The 21695-nt window shown below is 42.0% G+C and overlaps 2 protein-coding genes across 6 annotated transcripts in view; one reads left to right on the forward strand and one right to left on the reverse strand.

The window, feature by feature from the left end:
- mTor (serine/threonine-protein kinase Tor) overlaps positions 1-11619 on the forward strand; it is a 123236-nt gene extending 111617 nt beyond the window's left edge. For both annotated transcript variants that reach the window (XM_089575071.1, XM_089575072.1), the window contains exons 45-55: positions 1691-1822; positions 2590-2737; positions 3932-4054; positions 4150-4232; positions 4470-4617; positions 6187-6322; positions 7150-7215; positions 7890-7964; positions 8968-9042; positions 9576-9681; positions 11428-11619. In XM_089575071.1, the coding sequence (XP_089431197.1) occupies positions 1691-1822; positions 2590-2737; positions 3932-4054; positions 4150-4232; positions 4470-4617; positions 6187-6322; positions 7150-7215; positions 7890-7964; positions 8968-9042; positions 9576-9681; positions 11428-11443 (1108 nt within the window). In that variant the 3' untranslated portion in view covers positions 11444-11619. The remainder of the gene's footprint in view (positions 1-1690; positions 1823-2589; positions 2738-3931; positions 4055-4149; positions 4233-4469; positions 4618-6186; positions 6323-7149; positions 7216-7889; positions 7965-8967; positions 9043-9575; positions 9682-11427) is intronic.
- A 2563-nt stretch (positions 11620-14182) lies between these two features.
- Positions 14183-21287, reverse strand: LOC149365010 (cytidine deaminase-like). Of its 4 annotated transcripts, XM_089575077.1 has the most exons (5): positions 20746-21287; positions 20173-20259; positions 18913-19060; positions 18295-18349; positions 14183-14389 (listed from the first exon to the last, which is right to left on the reverse strand). In XM_089575077.1, the coding sequence occupies exons 1-5, from the start codon at positions 20759-20761 to the stop codon at positions 14276-14278; spliced, it is 420 nt and encodes a 139-aa protein (XP_089431203.1). In that variant the 5' UTR covers positions 20762-21287; the 3' UTR covers positions 14183-14275. The 4 variants fall into 4 exon arrangements, with proteins under 4 accessions (XP_089431203.1, XP_089431201.1, XP_089431200.1 ...); XM_089575075.1 differs by lacking the exon at positions 18913-19060 and having other exon boundaries at positions 20166-20259; XM_089575074.1 differs by lacking the exon at positions 18295-18349 and having other exon boundaries at positions 18913-19024; positions 20166-20259.
- Between the last annotated feature and the right edge of the window lie 408 nt (positions 21288-21695).

The raw sequence follows: 21695 nt of genomic DNA on the forward strand, positions 1-21695 counted from the left end.
TAGTGCCCAACAGGAAGTTCTAAATGGTGCTTTAAGAGGGGGATGTGAGGATCAAATCACGGTAATCTAAAAAAAGAAACAAATTGAATTTTATGCAACATCTGATTTGGAGTCTATAAGGCGTTTTTAATCTGATCCTGAACAATTTTCCCCTGAAAACAGCCCATGTAATAAGGGAGTAATTACTCATCGACATCCACCCGAGCGCAGCCATATCTTTCTTTAACTACGAGATTTCTGAGAAAGCTGTATTGCTTTCCTTTGTAGCCATATGGCTGCGCTCGAGTGGATGTCAATGAGCGATTACTCCCTTATTACAAATCTACTCCACCTTGGGGGATTCCCCTAAGCATTTGACCAAAACAGCCCATAAGTGACTCGCATCTGTCGTCTAAAATTCTTTTTTCAGTTAATCAGAGGCCAGTACAATATTGACACATCCAATATTATATCGTTCTCCTCAGGGTACAACACAAGACAATGCCATGATTTTACAGTAACACCATTAAACGCACAAATTAACACCTTTAAGTGCTCCTTTTTCCCCAGAACAATTACAGACCGGAATAATCTCACTAATGATGCAGTAACCCAAACTTCACTAAAAAGGTTTGAAAGCCATCTTAAACTTTATATATTGTCGTAACGCTACATTTCTGTGTTTCGTTTTTTTTGCAATTGTGTTCTTGAATTGTTTGCTTGTTCCTGAGATCGTTTTGTTGTTTCCAGCATTTATGTATTTCTATATTGTGTGCCCACCCTGCGAAGGCCTTGCAAAAGATCGCAGTATCAATAAATAAATAAAAAATCGCAGGCAGCAAAAAATTGGCTGATATCTGGACGAAAATGCCAGTTTTCTCAGCAGTGTTTTTACCAGATTGCCCTGTTTGAAGAAAGCATAGCATGACAATGGCTTCACGGATTTTCATGCAGTTTATTGTATTGGGCTCCTTGATAAATTATTTTTGCAGTGACTTCCTATATTTCTGAATTACTTTCTCGTCTTTCTCTTCACTCAGTCACTAATTTAACATGACAAAAATGAGTGCATTATGCAAGCATGGATATAACATTGTTTAGAAAAATCAGGCTGCTAAAATATTTGAAAAAATGTCATTGCATTAGCCATTCCTTTACGTAAAACTTAGAAGTGACTGCAGGCTCCTACCATGCTTTGTTGTCATGCCAAATTTTCTCTGCAAGTTTGGTATAGCATTCATGCATATCAAAATTTAATAATGTCAAAACATGTACTTAAGTTATTTCAGTGAAATTTTGTACCATATAATTTCATGTAAGGGCCGCACACATGTATGGGCCACACCCCCTGTTTTGGACTACATATATAATTACGAAAAAAATACGATTGTTTTTTTTTAAATTTGTGTATGGGCCGCACCTTCAAAATTCACACCCAAACTTTAAAAGTGCAGCTTGTACACGAGTTTATACAGTATTAAGGCATTCAGTGGACTTCCCAATAAACATGCCAGATTTCATTGCTGTACACCAAAGAATGAAATATTTCACCTCCGATCCCCACATTCCACCTTAGGTAGTGCTTTGTTATCTTAATAGAAACGTAATGATACACAGCACTGCTAAAGGAAAGACACCAGTCCAGATGAGTTTGTTGGGATTTTTTGCATTTGGATGAAGGAGGTTGTGTGTTGTGCTGCATTGCAGGGAGCAATGGTAAGGACTACATGTTCTTGCTGAAAGGGCATGAAGATCTGAGACAAGACGAAAGGGTCATGCAGCTGTTTGGCTTGGTAAACACTCTGCTCGTCAACGACCCTGAAACGTCCCGAAGAAATTTGACGTAAGTTTGTGCTAAGGGCCAGTGGGCATTATGGCTGTTGCATGCATTTCTTCTTGCATAAAAAAATGGAGTGTGATTAGGTATAATTCTTAAGGCGCGTGTTACTTCAATTCCATTGTGCTTTTATTTTTTATCTTGCTCCTAATTGGTGGTGGCCTGCTGTATTAATTTTTTTTATGTGAAATATATTTGTTGCCTCCTGATTAGTGGTGGTTACTAGCCTGCCACATACATTTTTTTATGTGAAATATATGTTGAGACTGTCACAGTAAGGAAGAATGTCCATTGAAATGTTTGTCAAAGAGGCTTTACAGCTTGATCACACAGGCAATAGTGGATAGCGAAGTGTGTTAAAGGGATGCTAAGGACAGCTCCATCCAATTCTTGTCCTCAGTAAAAGCTGATTCTGTGGCTGTTTCTGTCTTATGATATTTTTTTTTCCACAGCAAAAGACTCATGTATTGCTGGGAATATTGTATTTTTAGCATTTTTCCACCACCCGATTCAAAATTTTGACATATACACCGAGAACAACTCCGTGATCACTGCTTTGAAGTGAATGGTGTGTTAGCCTAGCCTAAGGGATCTACACTCAAAAGCTGTGTTGATACGAAATCGGCCGGTAATCTATCGATACAGGCCAACTTCAATTTGTTTTCAGTGTGCCTCTTTTTTTGCATTGTTCTGGAGCCATTTATTTAGCTGTTGTGTCATCATAACTTCATTTGGAAATTCTATATCTTGTTTTTACTCTTTTCCTTTTTCAGGATTCAGCGTTACTCTGTCATTCCACTGTCCACCAACAGTGGTCTCATCGGCTGGGTGCCCCATTGTGACACATTGCATACTCTCATTCGAGATTACAGGGACAAGAAGAAGATTTTGCTCAACATTGAACACAGGATCATGCTGAGGGTAACAGATCAAACTTTCATCACAGCCGGCTTTCTTTGATCCAACAGAGCTCAATGCACATCATCATTTAATACAAAGTGCTGAGAAGTACCAACAATTACACATTATTTTTCATGGAAGAAAAACCTCATTATTTTGAGCCTAAAATGTCAGATTTCAGGTAATTCTCTCATATCCTGCTCCTTCCACGGCGTGGCTGTTCTCAACGCTACGGGCAGGCGCACTGCGAGCCTGGCCATATCTGGCCATCTCTATGCCGCGTCAGTTAAAAAATTTGGCCCCTGAGTTAATGAGTGTTTGCAGTCTGCGCTTACGCTCCATTTACAGTCTGCCAGGGACAACGTGGGGCAAATAATGCATGCACGACTTTGATATCTGGGCATGTTATATCTCTGCGCAAACTGCAGATGCAATGGTGCCCTGCCTTTTCCTCTCGGGCTAGAAAGCTTTCCCCCAAGAAGGCATGCTACTGCAAGACAGCTTCTTCACAGCCGTGCGCATCAGTGCATGGAAGCTATCTCGCAGGGGTGCGCTTTTTTGCACAGAAGCTTGTACATATTTTTTCTTTCCTCGACACTGCTGTTGTGCAGGGTCGGTGGGGTTTGCAGTCGCCGCAAAAGTACACGTGAAGCAAATAATTTTTGAGCAATTGAGTCCTATGGGAAACCAACCAAATGGCCTTGCATTGTTAATCTTATCCGAGAAGTCATCTTAACCATAGTCTACTGTAATGCAAACTGCTCTTTTATGTCTTGGCCAGATAGGATTTGCGGAAGTCTGCTATATGGCACTGATTTCAGTGTTGCACATTCTGAAAGTCTCACTAGGGCAAACCGCAAGGATGTTCTTAGATCAGTTATTTTCTTGTGAGCCTTTTTTTCACACATGCAGTTTGCACATCGCGTCACCATCTTCAATGTACCTTATGCCTCAGATGTAAAGGGAATAGTATGGTGTGATGATGTAAGGGCCACTGGCATACTGTGTGCTTGAAATAAGGGGGCATGGTGTATTGATGCACAAACATGGCAATGAAACACTTGTGTGTAGGTGCACTCTGTACCTACTAAATTTCACAAGGTCACATAGCCTTATGCATTGAAAGGAAAGATGGTGGCTTACCGTTGAATGTTTTCATTCTTAACATTCCCATGAGGTTTCCAGATGAATGATGTATGAAACTTTGTTCATCAGATGGCTCCAGACTATGATCACCTGACCCTGATGCAAAAGGTGGAGGTCTTTGAGCATGCCCTTGAGCACACCAACGGCGATGACCTGGCCAAGTTGCTGTGGTTGAAGAGTCCCAGCTCGGAGGTTTGTCCTCGGATTTTCATGTACACATTTGCTTTATCACGCGTTGAGCCAGCCTACGAAATTTAGCACATTTTCAATGCATCTGTTGTGTGCAGGTGTGGTTTGATCGGCGCACCAACTACACAAGGTCTCTGGCTGTTATGTCCATGGTTGGCTATGTGCTTGGCCTGGGCGACAGGTCAGTAGCAGATGCACCTTGACGGACTTCGAGTCATTTTCATTCTTGGTGTTAAATTTAATTACGTGTTGTTTAGTTGCATATTGACTGTATACAGAATTATTTCGTGAATTCTTTTATTCACTGGCATTCAAACCATTATTTTTGTGTGAAGTTGAATTCACTCTTCACATTTATGTTATATGCCAGTTTGGCCTCTTGTATTGATCCTGAATTTATGTTGCGTGTCACATCAAGGCACCCTTCCAACCTGATGCTGGATCGATTGAGTGGGAAGATTCTGCACATTGACTTTGGGGACTGCTTTGAAGTGGCCATGACCCGCGAGAAGTTTCCCGAAAAGATTCCTTTCCGTCTCACTCGCATGCTCATAAATGCCATGGAGGTAAGGCATGCTGCCCTAGTATTGCGAGAGTTTTTGTTGCTGCTGTTTTAATAACTTGCACGAGTTGCTAGATTTTACCAGTGGTGCGCTGAAGCTATAAATGTGCATTCCAATTCTGAAGCTTCCTGTTTGTGTTACTGGATGCTTGTAAACCTTGGAATTACATATCATCAAAGTGCACTACAGAGGCTCATCATTCCCTGGCTCATCATTTTATCTCATGTCACTGATCTCATTCTTTTAAAGTGTGCAGGAATGGCATGAAACCTTTGTAATGATGCACTCTGTGATGAAAAGAAGCCAGAAGTATGAACAATAAATACCAGCATCAAGATGCACAATGTTGTGGTAAAGTTGAAGACAGCTGAGCATGCTTGGGTTGGTTAAGTTGTGACTATAAGATGCATCAGGGTTGCATAAGCAAGCTCTTTCAGCAGCACTGGACAGCAGGACACAAGAAGAGACGAACACGGCGCTGTTTGTCTCTTGTTCTGTGTCCTGCTGTCCTGCACTGTTGAAAAAGCTCATCATGGTTTACGAACTCTCCCAATCTGCCGATATTTTGCATTAGCAGTTAATTATGAAAAACTAGATGAACAACCAGTATTATGTCTAGATCGCATGTGCAGCCTCGTCTGTTTTATCAGTAAGCTGTGTGGCACATAAAGATGCTATGCCTTCAAACAGCACATTAGGCTGCAGAGTGCTAGTGCTATGTAGTAGTATGTCACTGCCACGTTCACAGAACCTCGGCAGTAAGCAACTGTTGCGGTCAGATGCGACATGGCCTGGGAAGTTTCAAAAAACACTTTAAATCACCACACAGTATGTGCGTGAATGGACTGCAACAGTCATTATTTACCCTTATTCTACACTATGGCATTTCAGACTGCTATTTTTCTGAAGTTTAAAGCAAAAAAAAAAACGAGGGGTAGTGTGAGTGAGTGAGTGAGTGGGTGGGTAAGTGTGTGTGTGGGCAGGTGTGCGAGTGAGAGTGGAGCGAGTGAGAGAGTGGAGCGAGCAACCTCGCTCGCTGCTCCACTTTCACTCACTCACTCGCTCCGAGGGGAAGTTGAGTGAGTGAGTGGAGTGGAGTTTTTTAGAAGTTAGTTTTTTCAAGTGCCATGTGCTTTTGGATTAGCTTTGAAAATAATTCAGCAGTCTATGTAACCATCGTCTTACATCTTTGTGCTTTTCAAGGAAACTTCATCAAAATTAAGAGTAGAAAGGCAAAGGACATTGATTGTGCATCATTGCCCTGTGCCATTTCACCCTTATTTTATGTCGAAGTGTCCTTGAAAAGCACAAAACTGTAAGGCCATGCAAATAAACAACTAGCCTAGTTTGAAACATGTGAACATGCAATTTTTGCTATGCAGTCTTTCAGTCAGCAAAGAGAAAATTAGATAACACTTGGGCCATCATATTGAAAAGAAAAAAGATCTGTGCGTACCAATTCATGGATCCAGTTCTGCTGTTACGTGTTAGTGTTATGTTGCAACTTGGCACTGTGCTGGGAGGAGTTTTTTTAGTGGTCCTGAGCATTTCTTTTTTTGTGTATGTGTTTAGGTGACTGGCATTGAAGGCACATACAGAATGACGTGTGCCAAGGTCATGAAAGTACTGCGTGGAAACAAAGACAGCCTTATGGCTGTACTTGAGGCCTTTGTATATGACCCATTGCTCAACTGGAGGTTGATGGATGGTAAGTGCACACGAGGAGCCAGCTGAAATGTGAGAGTTATCAAGGACTTGTCCCCTCATCTCAGAGGTCCAATATAGTATTTGTTTCAGTTTGTCACAAGGCCAGATATATTATGTCTTGCTTCTCCCTTGCTCATGAAGAGCTAACATGACCTATGAGGTGAAGGCAATAAGAGAGCATGATCTAGCATTATACGAAGGAAAAGGAAAAAAATTCATTGAAAAAGGAAACAAGGTCAAGCTGTTTTTTCTAGACTGCATAGTTTAAAACTGGTAGCAGTGTTGGATTAATGCATTATGTGTGAAAAAGGTAAACTCCACTGTGTTTTTGTTCATCCATATGATCATGCTTAAAGTATAAGAACAACACCTTGGTACGTTAATTAAATTGATGTCCAAATAAAGTCAGGCTTCAAGCCCTGAGCAGAAGTCAACTTGTGCATGCTGGTGGATGTGCCATTTGGGTGACATCTATTGAGTATAATAGGAAGACAGGTAATTTAGATGACCCAGTTATATGTGGGCGGCTGGTTCCAGCATGACTACATGCCCCATTGCACATGTATACTATGTATGACTCATATAACGCTGGTCAGGACCAGCACTTTGAGCGTGCTAATGTCATGGTAGCACTGCATGATTAGGGGCATACATTGTGTTCTTTGCAGACCGCCATTGCTTGATATGCACAGCCGTAGGAAGTAGTCATATAATTGTGCTGATTAGAAAACATTTTTTGCATTGAACAAATTGTTGAGGCTTTTTCTCAAGAATCTTTGGTAAGCAAGGGTTCAGCAAACTGCCATGCTTTCTTTATTTTTTTTTCAGCACAACCAAAAGTAAAGCATTCTAAAACAAGAGGTGGATCTGCCCCCTGTAGTCATGACCAAGGAGGTAAATTTAGATCTACATTTCCAGACTCCAATAGAAAAAATGAGAAAGGTTAACTCACCACATACTTTTGTACATGATTTTCTCTGGTACCACTTGCCATGTGTAATGTCAGATAAAGCTCACTGAAGGTGTGCAGTTTTTAAAGTATCTAAATGTACAGCTGTTTTCTTTTCTTCTTTATCTTCTTCTCTCAAGAAATATTAATTACATCATTGTGTCACAATAAGGCATTGCCAAGTGCTTAGGCTTTTTAAGCATTTGAAGCTATTTATGAACAAATTTTGACGGGAATCGGTGTATTGAAGCTAAAGTGTGGCCTTATGTGACAGAGAACATCTAGTTCGTGTTCAGGGCACTAAATTGTGCCTTGTTCTGTCGAACATAAATACCACGAAACTTATCCTTCAACAGAAAAGCAATAAAGAGACCTTCAAATCAGTACTGAAGAAATCATTGGTTGCATGCTTTTTAGATGCTGTTAATTGCAGTGCACTGCACATGGGCCTGACTGCACTGATAATTATGCACCCATTTTACCATGTTGAATAACAGCCATATCTTTTCTGTATTTCTCAAAATAGCTCGTGCTGTTTCTGTCATTCTACATTTGCTTTCTAGGTATCCTATAGCATCCTGCCCACTCTGTGGTACTAGTGTTTTATACATTGTTTCAGATATCCTGGAAGCAGTTGACATTGGCTCCCAACCAACCGCAAAAAAAGCTGTTGACGCCATCTCTGGTATTGGGGGTAAGGCTGCAAACCACCACTGACTAGTTAAAGATTGTCAGCGTTGCAAGAAAAATACAGAATTTGATAATTTCACTAACTTGCAAAGGCAAAGCTGAGTTAAATAATTTCTGCAGGATATATTTGGCTCCTAAATGTTAGTTATGGGGGGAAACTCCTTGGAAGTTTTTACTCCAGCAAGATTTGCCACTTGTGCGTTTGTTAATGATGCTGTGCAGTTTGGTTGCTTTACGCATTGGTCTTTCCAAAATTGCGCCACGTAGCCAGACTTGCTTGCGTACCATTTTAGTGCAGTAGCATTTAGGCTGTCGTCTCGCAAAAAATTTCCGGCTGCTCTGTAACGAAATTCTCTGATTGGTCAATTCCCTGATGACATCGTCAGTTGTATGACCTCAGTTGACCAATCAGGCATCACTGCAAAATTTAAAATACCCCGATAGGTCGAGAGAGGTCACGTGACGTTGTGATGTCATCACTGCCTGCCCACAGGGTTGTGAGCAAACTGACCGCTGTTGCCAAATTCAATGCAGTTGCCGTCTGCCCACCATGGCACTGCGCATGAGTATTATGGCAGCTCGGGGAGAGCAACCTGGGTCCCACCGGTCACTGTCTTTGAAACTAGCACCACTACACCAGTAGGGGTTTCAGGACTCCCCACAAGCTATAAATGCGATTGAGAACATCGTAATGTTATCAACATCACGTGACCACCAGTGGACCAATCATAGGGCACTGCCAAAGTTAAAAACTTGAAGACTGCGAGAATTTGGAATGACTCATGCATACCATATAAAAGCAGTGGAACCGATTGCAACCGGAGCTTTGGCAGGAAAATTGCAAGAATAACATTGGGCACTCAGTATGACACCACCGCAGGCAACCTAAATGCTATCGCACTTTCTTTATGCATGTGGTTAAGAAGGTCCCCAAGTTTTTGTAATGTATGTCCAGCTTGTGTTGCATTTCTCAAATGTCTGTGTCATGTTCTTATTTGATTCCTTAGACGGGGAAGCCCAGCCAGAGGCTCTGAACAAGAAAGCTCTTGCCATCATCAACAGGGTGCGAGACAAGCTCACAGGTATATGAAGTGCCAAACATTATCATTAACCGTAGCTTCGATTTTGCCATATCTGACTAGTGGTGATGATTCGCGTGTATATTATGCGTGAAATGAATTGTATGCCATGAGGCATTGGGGGGGGGGGGGGGGCACTGCTGTAGCAATGGCATTGCATATTTCTGTAGCAGTGTGGTTACTTTTATAATGCTTTGCACGCAACGCATACTCATTGTGAGTATATCAGGCACAAAAGGTGCTTGTGCTCTGTGTGCTATGTTTGGGGCTCTGTTCCTGGGATCTGGAGTATGTGTCCAACACTCCTTCCTTTTAGGTTCACCTCTTCCTTTAGTACTCTGCCTGTATTATTCACACAAGGACTGTTGCTTCACTGCTTGCAAAACTTGAGCTCTAGCCATGTAGTACTAGTTACGAAGTGCCAGTAAAAGAGGCTGGAGAATAAGGATGCATTATTGTGCTGTGTGCAGCATGTAATGTAGCGTTCATTTCACTTCATGGCTCTTATAAAAATGAATGTCTTTGGGTCATTTCAGGGAGAGATTTTGCACCTGATGAGACGCTAGATGTTCCTGAACAAGTGGAACTCTTGATAAAGCAGGCCACATCACATGAGAATCTATGCCAGTGCTACATTGGATGGTGAGGAGTGCATCTTTCATTGTAACAGTTTTATGGCCTTCCTATTTCGCTTAGCATTCCACACTACCATCTCGAATTCCTATCCGAGCCAAAGCCTGCAAATATTTGCCAACATAACTGGCACACAAAGTGGATCAGGCACTACTTTCACTGCTTACTGTGGACCTGCATTCCATACACACCATTTTTCTTTCTTTGTCGAAACGGATTGAACCTGCATCCTAGGTTGACATGGCCACAGTAAGCTAGCAATAGAGGACAAAACAATGGAGAGCACAGAATTTTGTGGGCACAACGTCAACGTCTTCCAGTCACACAAGTGGCAGTTGTCTCGACATTCAGAGTTAACAGGCTTGATTGTAAAACACTGTGTGTGGGGTCTGTTGATGAGGCACCGATCTTCTGCATCAGTGGTACTGATGCAAGACGGCGAGTTGTACATTATTCATCTCGAAAGGGAAGCATGAACCAGGCAACCACAAAAAGGAAGATGATGACACAAGTGTAATGTGGTAAGACAATACGACATGGATGCAGTACTATCTGCTCCAGAAAAGCTTCCTGGTGCATGCAGTCTTGTTAGCAGAAGAACGGCTAGACAACAAGGATCTATAGTCGTATAGGGTGCAACGTCAAGCACCAATTTTGGTGCCTGCCTTGCAAGACTGGAGTCGTATCACGTGCCCTTAAAATCACTGGAGACCATCAGTGGGTTCGAGAGGCGCAAATGAGTGCGGACTGCCTTGCTACCGGCAATTCTCGCTGCTACATGTTTTGTGGTGCTGTTGGCAAATGCGCAATAAAGCGTGAACCGTGGTGCAAGCACTTACCGCACCACCACCAGTCACCCGTGTAATGAGGCAAAGCCTGCCGCCTGCCATCCGAGCAGGGACAGCTTGGTGGTTAGTACATCGATATATCCGTTTTAGGGCAAACCGCGTTCGAAGCAAGAAATGCATGTGTTTGTTAAAAATAGTTTGGAACAGTTGGATATAGCCAATAATTCGTAATATCTGTTTGTTATAACGAGCTTTGAGGTGAAATAGTGTGTTTATGCTAGTGCACTTTAACGAGGTCTCATTGCACTCCGTACTGTGCGATGTCAGTGCACGTTAAAGAACCCCAGGTGGTCGAAATTTCCGGAGTCCTTCACTACGGCGTCTCTCATAGCCTGAGTCGCTTTGGGACGTTAAACCCCAATAAACCAAACCAATCATTGCACTCCTTTTTATTCAAAATGCATGTGAACAGCAGGTGTTTCGTAGGTGAGCAGAATAAGCAAGAAATTTAATTCATGCTTCTTGGGATGGAAACGTGAGGAAAAAAAGCGGCGTCTGTGTGAAAAGTCATTCAGTCATATGTTTGATGCTGTGGTGATGTGAATATTGTATGTATATAAGGGCCATACATAGGCACTTTTTGGTGGGTTTAGGCCATTACGTGAAATTTTAATCTTAACAGTTCAATTTTCAAGCTATAGTCTGGGGAAACTACTTTTTTTGTCCCATACAGTCTAGCGCTATATCTGATGCCTAGGTGCTTATCTGGTGCCTACACAAGTGCGGCCCTTACCTGTATATATAAAGTAGCATTTCTGCTGAATTCTAATGTGGAATTCATGGATTATACTTAAACACTAGCTCTCTTCTATCCTTATTAACAGTAAATCTGGTCGTGATGATTCCTTTTCAGTAGAGAACACGTGTTACGCTCAATATTCATTCTATCATTGAATTCTCATTGCAGGTGCCCGTTTTGGTAGGAAGAAGATGCATCTACCAGGGTTAGGAACAGAAGGGAAGCATTTTATTTGGGAAGGAGGTGCCATTGTACATCTTTGTGCAGGATCATGTAAATTGTTATTTTTTTTTTGCTGGACTTTTAGATGTGCAGGTAAAGTTGCATATAAAGTGTACATTGTTATCAATCTCTGTGCGAGTGTGGGTTTATGTCTTCATTATTGCACAGCAGTACACTAGCACGTCTAACATGCCGAGTTGCTGTTTTTAGAGGGAAAGTTTCAAGGCTTATGAGTTGCAAACGCTTTTCGTGTTTGGCCTAAAGAGATTGTGTGCCCATTTCCAGTTATGTACTTCTGTGAATATAATGGATTAGCATTAAGTTATTTAGACATTTTGTCAGAGCAGAGGTTTCAACAAAGGTTTCAACAGAGCTGCAAAGGTTTCGTTCAGCTGAAAAGTGGAAAATGCAGATAAATCGGCAGAGAAAGACGTCGAGCATATATAGTAGTCGACCTCAACAATTTCGTACTATTATCAGTCAGGTACTATCAGCAACGAATGAAACACGAACAAGAAAACTAAGGTGCCAACACAAAAACGCCAACATATAAGCCCCTGGAGAGCAAATAGAAGAGAGGTTGGTTAACACTTCTGAAGAGTCCTCAAGCTTTGGAAGCGAAGTTGCCCTTTGCTAGTATCTAGCTTTCCCTATCTAAGAGCTTATTTTGCTTTTCGTGGCTCAGTTGTCTTGTTTACGTTTCATTTTTTGCTGGTAGTACATACGTGACCGGGTTGTTTATACAGTTTACTCGCGATAATTAAAACTGATAATTCATACTTTCGGTTCATTCAAATTTGAAAATTTTGGTTGGGCAGCTATATTTGCAGTGCATTTTAGAGCTGCTTAATTCATCCCCAGTTCCTACTGCGGTTTCGGTTAATTCAATTTTCTTCCCCCCGGCGTGCGAAAGAGCGGCGGCCGAAATCAGGTTAGCGGTGCAGCGTCAGCTTAAAATTCGCCAGCCACACCTTGGCTCTGCTAGCGATCGTTCAAATACCTCACCACAACAAGCCTGAATCGTTGCCCATGCGAGCTCTGGCCTGAGCACATTGGCAGGGGTGCTAGCATTCGGAATGCCCTCCACATCGCATAGTTTCACTTTCTGATCTTCGCTATAAGCCTGCGATGATAGTGGATACATTGGCCACACATCAGTCGGCTAAGGCCAGTTGCGCGCCGTTGCGGGTGCTGATTGGCGCGTAGTTGCTGGTCTTTTAGAGCGCAGCTCTTAAGCGCCTGTTCCTGGAATTGAGCAGCGGCAGCGGCCTTTGTGTAACGGCAGAGCGAACGAGGAAAGCAAAGTAGGCGAGAGTGCTAGGAGCAAAGTGAAGGAGGAGGGCACGGTGAGAGGGGTGGAATCTGCCGTGCTCTACCTACGGTGGATTGGATCGAGAGAGTGGAGCGGGGGTACAGTGTGTTCCATGGTGATCAACGAACTAGATCATGCCACGTGCTCACACGGCCTGAACGCGTCACTGGCAGTGGCTGCTCTGTTTGGAGAGAACCTTAATGCTAATGCATACTCTGCCACATTGATAATCTATACATTTTTCACCATTTAAATTTGCTATGATTGAGACAATTTTTGGCTGTGAGCCCATTTGATATTTCAGCTTTTGACTAACGAGGACATTTTTTCCCCCATCTACTGAAGTCCCAGTTAACGTGATTTTACTCTTGGGAAACAAGCGCAATGCCATTAACTTTTTTTTTTGAACCACTGAGCCAGTTGGGGGCTGCTGGTTGAATAAACAGATAAGGGCTTTTTGTCATTATTTTATATTGTTTAAAACAAGCTTTATTGGTAGAAGAAGTTCGGTTGGGAAGGCTGGGCAAAGCAGGAAGACACAGGTCTGAGTGGAAGAGTTTGTGCTCTTGTCTCGGGCTGTGCATCGGCACTGCTGCTGCAGCTGCTGATCATTTATTTATTTACTATACTGCCGATCTTTTCACAGGACCATAGCATGGGCAATTAATACATTGCAAACAGAATTAAAAAGTATATATATACATTATCTTCAAAGGCAGCACACTTACCTGTGCTAACGCTCCAAATCTTCCAAATCTTTATTTTTATGCAGTTATCCATTAGGCAAATCACATTTAATAATTAATCAAGGTGCACTTATGATAATTGAAAATTCTGTCAATTCATACAAAATTATCTGGTTCCCTGAAGTTTGAATTAATGAGATTCTATTGTTTCAAACTTCCCACTACAAGCCACCGTGGTGGCTCAGTGGTTATGGTGCTCGGCTGCTGAACCGAAAGATGTGGGTTCGATCCCGGCCGCGGTGGTCAAATTTCGATGGAGGCGAAATTCTAGAGGCCCATGTACTGTGCGATGTCAGTGCATGTTAAAAAAACCCCAGGTGTTTGAAATTTTGAGAGGCCCGTGTACTGTGTGATGTCAGTGCATGTTAAAGAACCCCAGGTGGTCGAAATTTCCGGAGCCCTTCACTACGGCGTCGCTCATAGCCTGAGTCGCTTTGGGACGTTAAACCCCCGTAAACCCTAAACTTCCCCCTAGTACTTTCCTAGAGTGCCTCTTAGCAATACATTTACATTAGAAGTAGAAATCCATACATTAAAAAAAGTGTGGTCTCTGTAATTGGGAGTTGTTTTAAGGAGCAAGCATGTGCTCACAAAAAGCAGTGTGGCCTGGTGCAAAATGTTGTCAAGAAAAGCGGCCTTCATGTGCACAGGTGAGGAATTCACAGGAAATGCTGTTTATTTTCGGTCATCAGCAATGACGAAATGTCTGTTGTTGTCACTAAATGGACTGGTGTCGTCACTTGGGAGGCAAATCAGCGGCACCAAACGAAAAGGGCAGCAGCTCGTCAATCCTTTTCGTCAACACCCGCCCATCAGCAGCAACAGCATGCACCACTAAGTTCTTGCCAAACTGGAAGCAATTTGACAAAAACGAAAAGAAAGGGGGGTTAGAATCTGACGTAGTATACAAAGGCTAGCCACAGCACACTGCATGGCATGCAGCTCTCATGAGCAATATGTTCATTGGGCTGTTTGGCAAGAAGCGCCAAATACAGTTGTGCCCCGTAAATATGGACAGTTTTTCTAAGGAACAAACTTCTTTAAAGTGGGTACGCCTTGTTAATATGGAAGCTAGCTCTTTGGACAATGTACAGGGTGAAAATGCACTGAGCCTACTAGGGCCCGTGTATTTTTTGTCGCTCAACATGGACAACGATGAGAACAAAATCTCGATTGCCTCAACCAGATCTTTCCTTTCCTGCATTCTGAATGCAGAACACAAGTGGGACGCAGTGGGAAACTACAAATGCCTAAGTGATAGCTTTTTTCTTGTGGTTTCGAGCTTTACAGTTTCAAGGTGCCTGCTCATGTGCATTGCCATTTGCCTTATTGTGTGAATAGATGTGAAGGAAACCCTCTCTGAAGCTTATGCTACGTTGAAAGCTGTATTTACCACCTGTCTACCGACTGAAAGAATATGTACCACTGGGTCAGATGTAAACAGTTGTATTAGGAGATAGTATGACATCATGCATCTCATGCACTCAAACTGTTTTAAAGATAATGGCGACTAGGATTTTGTCTAATTGCCACTGCAGTGCCCAACACTATGCACATAAGTAGACCTTGCTGGACCGTAAATTTTTTTTTTTCCTGAGCATTTTTTTTTTATTTGTTACTAATGACGTCACGCTTTATGGACAGCATTGCGCGGGGACCAAATTGTCCATATTAATGAGGCACAAAACTGTATAAGCTTCTGCTGGCAGTGCCTCCTTTAGGCGTGACATTCCTCCAGAAAAGATCATTCACTACTCTGCTTCACCGAGTAAGTTACCTGCATGGTTCTTATTATCTAAATGTCAACAACCGCTGTTTTCTTGCGATGTCTTGGACTAGACAGTTGTTGCATATGCCCAAGCTCTGCGACAACCAGCCAGCCCTCTCTATCGGGCATATACTTTTGCTGGTTTCCAGCAAGAGAAAAAGGTAAACCCTCTAGACAGCCAGGATGCAGCTGTGGCTGCAAACCAAAACACTTAAGCTGGCTAGAATAATGGGGAAGTCAATTATATACCCTCAAGTGCTTTCTAGCATAACTCATACCATGCGGATGCCCTAAATTAAGACCACTGTGGCAACTCTCAATGGTATTTCCCAGAACCTTGAAACAAAAGACTCCGAAAGCAAACCCTACACTTACACTTCCAATGTGTTGATTTTTTTTCTTTTTCTCAAGAATACTGGGCAGCACATAAGAAATGCATTCTATAGCAGAAAACCAATGCTGTTTGCTGTGCTCAAAACAAATAGTCAAACAAATAGACAAGCATAATGTATTGTTCCTGAAATGTGGCAGCATTTGGTAATCACTGACAAAGAATACCAGATTTAAAGGACAGCACTTGTTGCAGTAAATAACAATGCTTACTTTTTTATGGCTATCCCACTTAAAATTTTGTGCATCGTGTCATCAGCATTCGTTTCCATCTTCAGAATATGCCATCCCATCCCCCAATCACGTGAGGCCCGATATTTATAAATGGTTTAAACGAAATTAGTGTGATTCCCAAAAGCAGATATGTCAACCAACTCCAATAACACTACTAAAATCACGTTTGACTTTTCCTTCATTTGACAGGCCATCAACAGCTAACATGCATTTTTGTTCACTTCACCTAACTGTGTCCAATGATAATCTAACTATACTATAGACCATAAACTTTGCCAGTTGGTGAAGAGTTCACTGTAACGAACTATTCATCCCTGCTGTTTAATATGGCCTCCGGTACGCTGTGAAAAAGTTACCGGAGGCCACCCAATGGAAGTGAACTGTTAGCTTGTTCACAGACTGTGAAAGCGAAATTTGCTTGCAATGACAACTTGTGTAGGTCCTTGACTGCGTTTGTGTTCGGAGTTAATTTTGGCAACTGACCATGAGTACTTGTAAGCTTTAGTTAATTAATGACATAACTAAGAGTGACACAATTATGCATTTTTAAACATCTATTTAATGACTGAATCTTCCTAACCACATTTGAGCTCCCACTTGACACTGAACCTTTTGTGGCCCATTCATACTGATAAACTAATTGCCAAAGGTATTATGCACACTGTACTAGGTATCTCTTAACATTCCCTTTAGTGGAGCTCCAATTGTTCAAAAGCTCCCTTATCTAACATTAGTTAGTTTTAAGTGAGAACTGGCAATGCCTGTTTGACCACCACAAAAGGATTATCTAATCAGTCCTCTAAAAGCCCTTCAAAACTGCAGCTAACTTAACTGCCAATAATAAGAGCCAACATGCAAGTGTGACTAGTACTCCATTATCGCTCTCCCTGTAGTCGCGTAGAGACATTATATTGCCGCTCAGTTACGCCATATTACATATCAGTGTCTCTTATCACACCTCTACAGATGGACCATGGTGTTAAATTTATAAACTTTGCCTTGTTCGTGTTATAACATGCTGAGACATGTTTTTCCAATTAATTATTTGTTATCCAGAAGTGAACTGCATTAGCATCATGACATGGCTGCCAAAGGACCATTTTGTACATGACGCAAGCCAACAGCCACCAAAAGCAAGGAGCATAGGAGATTTTTTTTTTTTTCAATTTGTGGTATTAATTGGAGATTAATAGTGTAAATATTTAATCACAAGATAATTGATAAGAAAGCAGCAGAAAAAAAAATATATATATGCCACCAGTGGGATCCGAACCCACGACCTCTGAAGTACCATTTTGATTGTTTCTGCCAGCCTGTTTCTCTGTGTATATCTGCTGGCTTAACAATAAGCTTTGCTCTTGCTGTCTGCATTTTCTGTCTTTCATGGCACTGTTTTGCTTTAGGCTTCAGCATATCTAGTTCCCCTTGCAAACAATGCTTTTTGAATAAAAGATAATATTAGTTATATTGAGTTCAATGAGGAAAAATCAATTAGGGCTCTATGATGCACCAAACACACATAAAGAATATATTTGGGTTGGAAATTGCATTATGAAAAGCAAGAACAAATATAGAGCAGCTTTCGTGAGGCACGTTTGAAAGGGGCCATGCTGTTTTAACAGCTGCAGTGTACCTACCCTATACAAGGCGTTTCACCTAAGGCTGTTCGCAATTTTTAAAAATATGCTTTTTGAGTTAGATGAGCGCTTTCTTCGCCACAGCAGTGTCAGTGGTAGTGTGCATCAGAATACGGCTAAGACATGTTAACTAGCACGTCCATAAACTGATATGAAATAGTTAATGTTTTAGCTGTTACAATGAGGCTCATTACTTATTGAGAGGTTTGTAGCCCACAATAAGTTATATCGAGATCAGTTTTTATATTTTTTGGTTTATGGACCTTCCCAGTCTGTAGAGGTGTGCAAGGTAGCAAAGAAATACCTTAAAACATGCAACTGTACTACCTAATCCAAGTACACAATTTTATTATGCCCCTGGCATTCCTTTTACTTAGTGAAACGCTTACTCAATAGCCAGCTAGATGCGGTGTACCTGTCAAGGATACTGACCTTTATTGATTAGAACCGAACTTCAAAAATTGCTTTTGGCATACTGTTATCAGTTGTTTTCGGTTTAAATCAAACAGTCCAAAGCCTATATGAATTATATCTGCCTACTTATGAGCTGTCCACTTATTTTTGAAGCCTTAATAAGTTAGTGCAAATAACAGGTACTTATGCTTTTACTTAATGCCCTATGACTTTAAATACACTCAGCCATAAAGCACAAGGAAACGATAAACAAGCAGCCAGTATTTGATGTTTTAAATGTGCATAACTATTTTGCCGCAGAGGCTTACTCACCTCAACCATAAATTGCCGACATGCTCCACAAGGCATCGTAAGGTCATTCATGTTCCTAGATCGAAAGGCATTATGAGGCACAAGCAAAGGACTTCACATTAAAAAAAAAAAAGGTATTTCCTCATTTCAAGAATTTGTCATGGCAATATGTGAGAAAGCTAGGTTTTAGTTACACAAGCTGCTTGAGTAATCTGCTTTTTTTTCTCTGCTTGTAAATCTGTATTAAGTAACAGCAAGATTGTAGCGGTAATTTCATGTAATTATAGACAGTAGTTCCTAGCTTACGGTTAAAAGCTCTGATATGTGATATTTTTTTTTTTTTGTCAGCCAAGTTCTTTAAGTTCCTGGCATGCAACACTATATATAAAACACACTGGCAACAGCAGTATCACATGGCCAATGGAATTTGCAACAGGAACATTCATCCAAAGTACAGTATGATTTTGATACTTTCAAGCTGCTCTGCACACGAGCATAAATAAAGCTACTGCCACAAGACCAGTGTTCATGGGTGATAATAGCACGATAATAGCAAAACAGTGTGCCTCACTATCTAGTGGACACGCAAGGCTGAGGTAGCACACTAGGCTGTGATGGGGCCAAGTGAAGTGCACTTACGATGCAATTGCAATTGCTTTGAAGGACCTGTGACCTTCGGACACTGCTTTCACTACTGCTGTTCTTTCTGCACATATGGTCAGCCCATAACTTGCGTTCTCCACGTTGCATCCTACATGCAACAAGAGAAACAGCGTGTGTATTTGTGCTGGACCACTTTGTTCTTCCTTTGAACAACATATTCATAGGGCCCTTTTATTTTTAAACCCAAAGTTTTTAGCCTGAGCAGATGTCACACAATTAAACCTGATATCCACTCCAAAGGACGCTTCAAAGAAAATGTAGCTTGCCAGTGCAAAAAATCTTGAGGCATCGCACAAAAACTAGTGGATGTCTTGAACAAATTTTAGCGTAGTGATTTCAGGTAATTGCAGATTATTTTAAGCTTCCTTAAATTTCTGTCAACCAAGGCGTGGTTTCACCTCATGATAAGTTTTATTACAAAGTACCTGTCGGAAGCGAGTGGTCAAAAAAGTACTGGCCTGACACCTTACATGCATCCCTGAATCAAGTTCTCCAAGGCTGTTCCAAGGCCTTTGTGACATTAAAACTGCTTCCGCAGTGTACACACAAAAGCCGGCACGTCCTGCCAGACATGATGCGGCGCATGGCGATCGCAATATGCGACAAAATAATTGCCGGAAATTAGAAAGGAATCATTTGATTTGGTAGACTTTTTTTTTTTTTTGGTGTAACCTGTGGTTTATAGATTCCTGGTGAAAATAATAAGTGTTCATGAAGCAGCTTATATTCGTCAGCAAAGTGAGCGCTGATTGTTTTCGTTGGTAAAAACATGAAAAAGCCAAATGTATAAAACGATTTTTTGAAAACCCAATTTATACCCAATTTTGACCTCAGGAAGTATAACCTGATTCTTATTGCCTTGAATTATGAACAAAATGAAACCTCAAAATGAAATACCAGACATATGATCAAATACCAGACATATGATCATTACATTGTTTTCAGTGCAGAGTAATAGACATGCATGACAGGAATTAAAAGTAGGGCCACGTACTTACATGTGTGTCACTTAAGGAAACTGTACATTGTCAGTCTAGCTGACATAACAAAATTTGATGGCCAAGACAAATGTTTCCCTGGACAACTTGATCAAAATTCTATCAGTGTCAAACATGCGTGATGCTTGTGGTGTACAAGCTTGTAAGCGAGTAAAAGGTAATTACTCGCGATTCTTTTTCATTACTGGACTTGCAGAGCTTTAGTACACAAACTGTCTCTACAGCACTCACCAGTGACGATTGTTAGTAACCTTGCTGTAGTTGCAGTACGCTTTGGCACACATACCCTGGGCTATGTTTATGAGTTTCTCCTTTTCCTTGTCGGCTGGAAGTAAGAAAAGAATGCGGCAGGTTGTTTTGAGCCGTCCATATTGCACGGTGCTCGGCAACGACTGTCAAAGCTTTAAAACGTACCCATAGTCAAATGTTTAAAAAAACACGCTCAAAGTACCGCAGAGTATCGCGCGACGTGAAGAAATGACGGCCCGTTCGGCGCTAAACAGATCTGGTTGATTTGTCCTTGGCCTCACTAACAGCGGACAGATATATGAGCACGCGTGAGCGTACTTCCTCTTATTCCATCGGCTAATTGCAACGGACACCAAAACACATGTGTGGGTGTTCGAGGAAAATAAAATGAAGAGAAAGAAAAACTGCAACCATCGCAAACCGTTGGCCGGTTTGTTTCGCTTTGCGTTTCGCGCCTGTGATGCGTGCAAACCCTCCTCGCCGCTGCTGATTTCGAACGCCCGTTGACTGCAGCGGCGGCACACCAACTGCATTTTTTTGTCAATGATATCTCGGTACTCACCATTGTGTTCACCCATGCTCTGTAGTTAGGCAACTGCGGTTCTAGTGATGGAACAACGGTCGTGTTTTTGCATGCGTTCTTCCTATCACCGTGTGACCGAGCGCAATCTCCCGCCATATTTCGTTGCCCGTTATCTCTACAGGTGCAGCGCCTCCTCTAAGGAAGCGCTGGACTGAGCTACAGTGGCTGTAACTGAGCCATGTAGCGATTAACACATCTGCAGAATTGGTCGCGTCCGGTCACATTAACACATCACCTTATCGCAACACAACAAGTTGAGAGATAAACGGAACACATGTCTTGACCGGTCCACGCAGATATCTATTTACCGTTGGCGCCCTTTCACCCTGCTGCCCGCCTTTTATGCCTATGTAACTGCCAATTAACTTGGTCGCTGGAACGATTCAAGTAAACGGTGCCAAATAATTTCCGATGTTGAACTCAGCCGATGTTATCAGCTAGCCGTTTCGGTTGAAAGAAGAGGTGGTCATCGTAAAGAAGGGGATTCCACGTGCGTTGCGCCAAGCGCCGACACAGACGCAGCAAATACACGTGGCATATGACATCACACTTTTGCTGCGGTCAGCCAGCCAGGGAACGACGAATGGAAGTTTTGGCTAGAGATGAAATATTTTATTTTCTTATTTTTACAGATACAAGCCTTCACCGTTCTTCCTCACAGAGCTAGTGCGTGGGCGTGCGGGTTACACTCACGCGCGAGCGCTTAATTGGTTGGTCTATTGGGGTTTAACGTCCCAAAGCGACTCAGGCTATGAGGGACGCCGTAGTGAAGGGTTCCGGAAATTTCGACCACCTGGGGTTCTTAATTGCCTGCTCGCTGCTGTAGGCTGTTTCAACAAAAACTATGGCTGTTTTATTTTGCATTTTAAGCGATGCTGTATACAAACGTGCCCATTATGTCTGAGTTACATCACATATTCTCGCTTTAC

This window comes from Amblyomma mixtum, chromosome 2 (assembly GCF_055824585.1).
Source record: "Amblyomma mixtum isolate Tamu chromosome 2, ASM5582458v1, whole genome shotgun sequence".
Lineage (NCBI taxonomy): Eukaryota > Metazoa > Arthropoda > Arachnida > Ixodida > Ixodidae > Amblyomma > Amblyomma mixtum.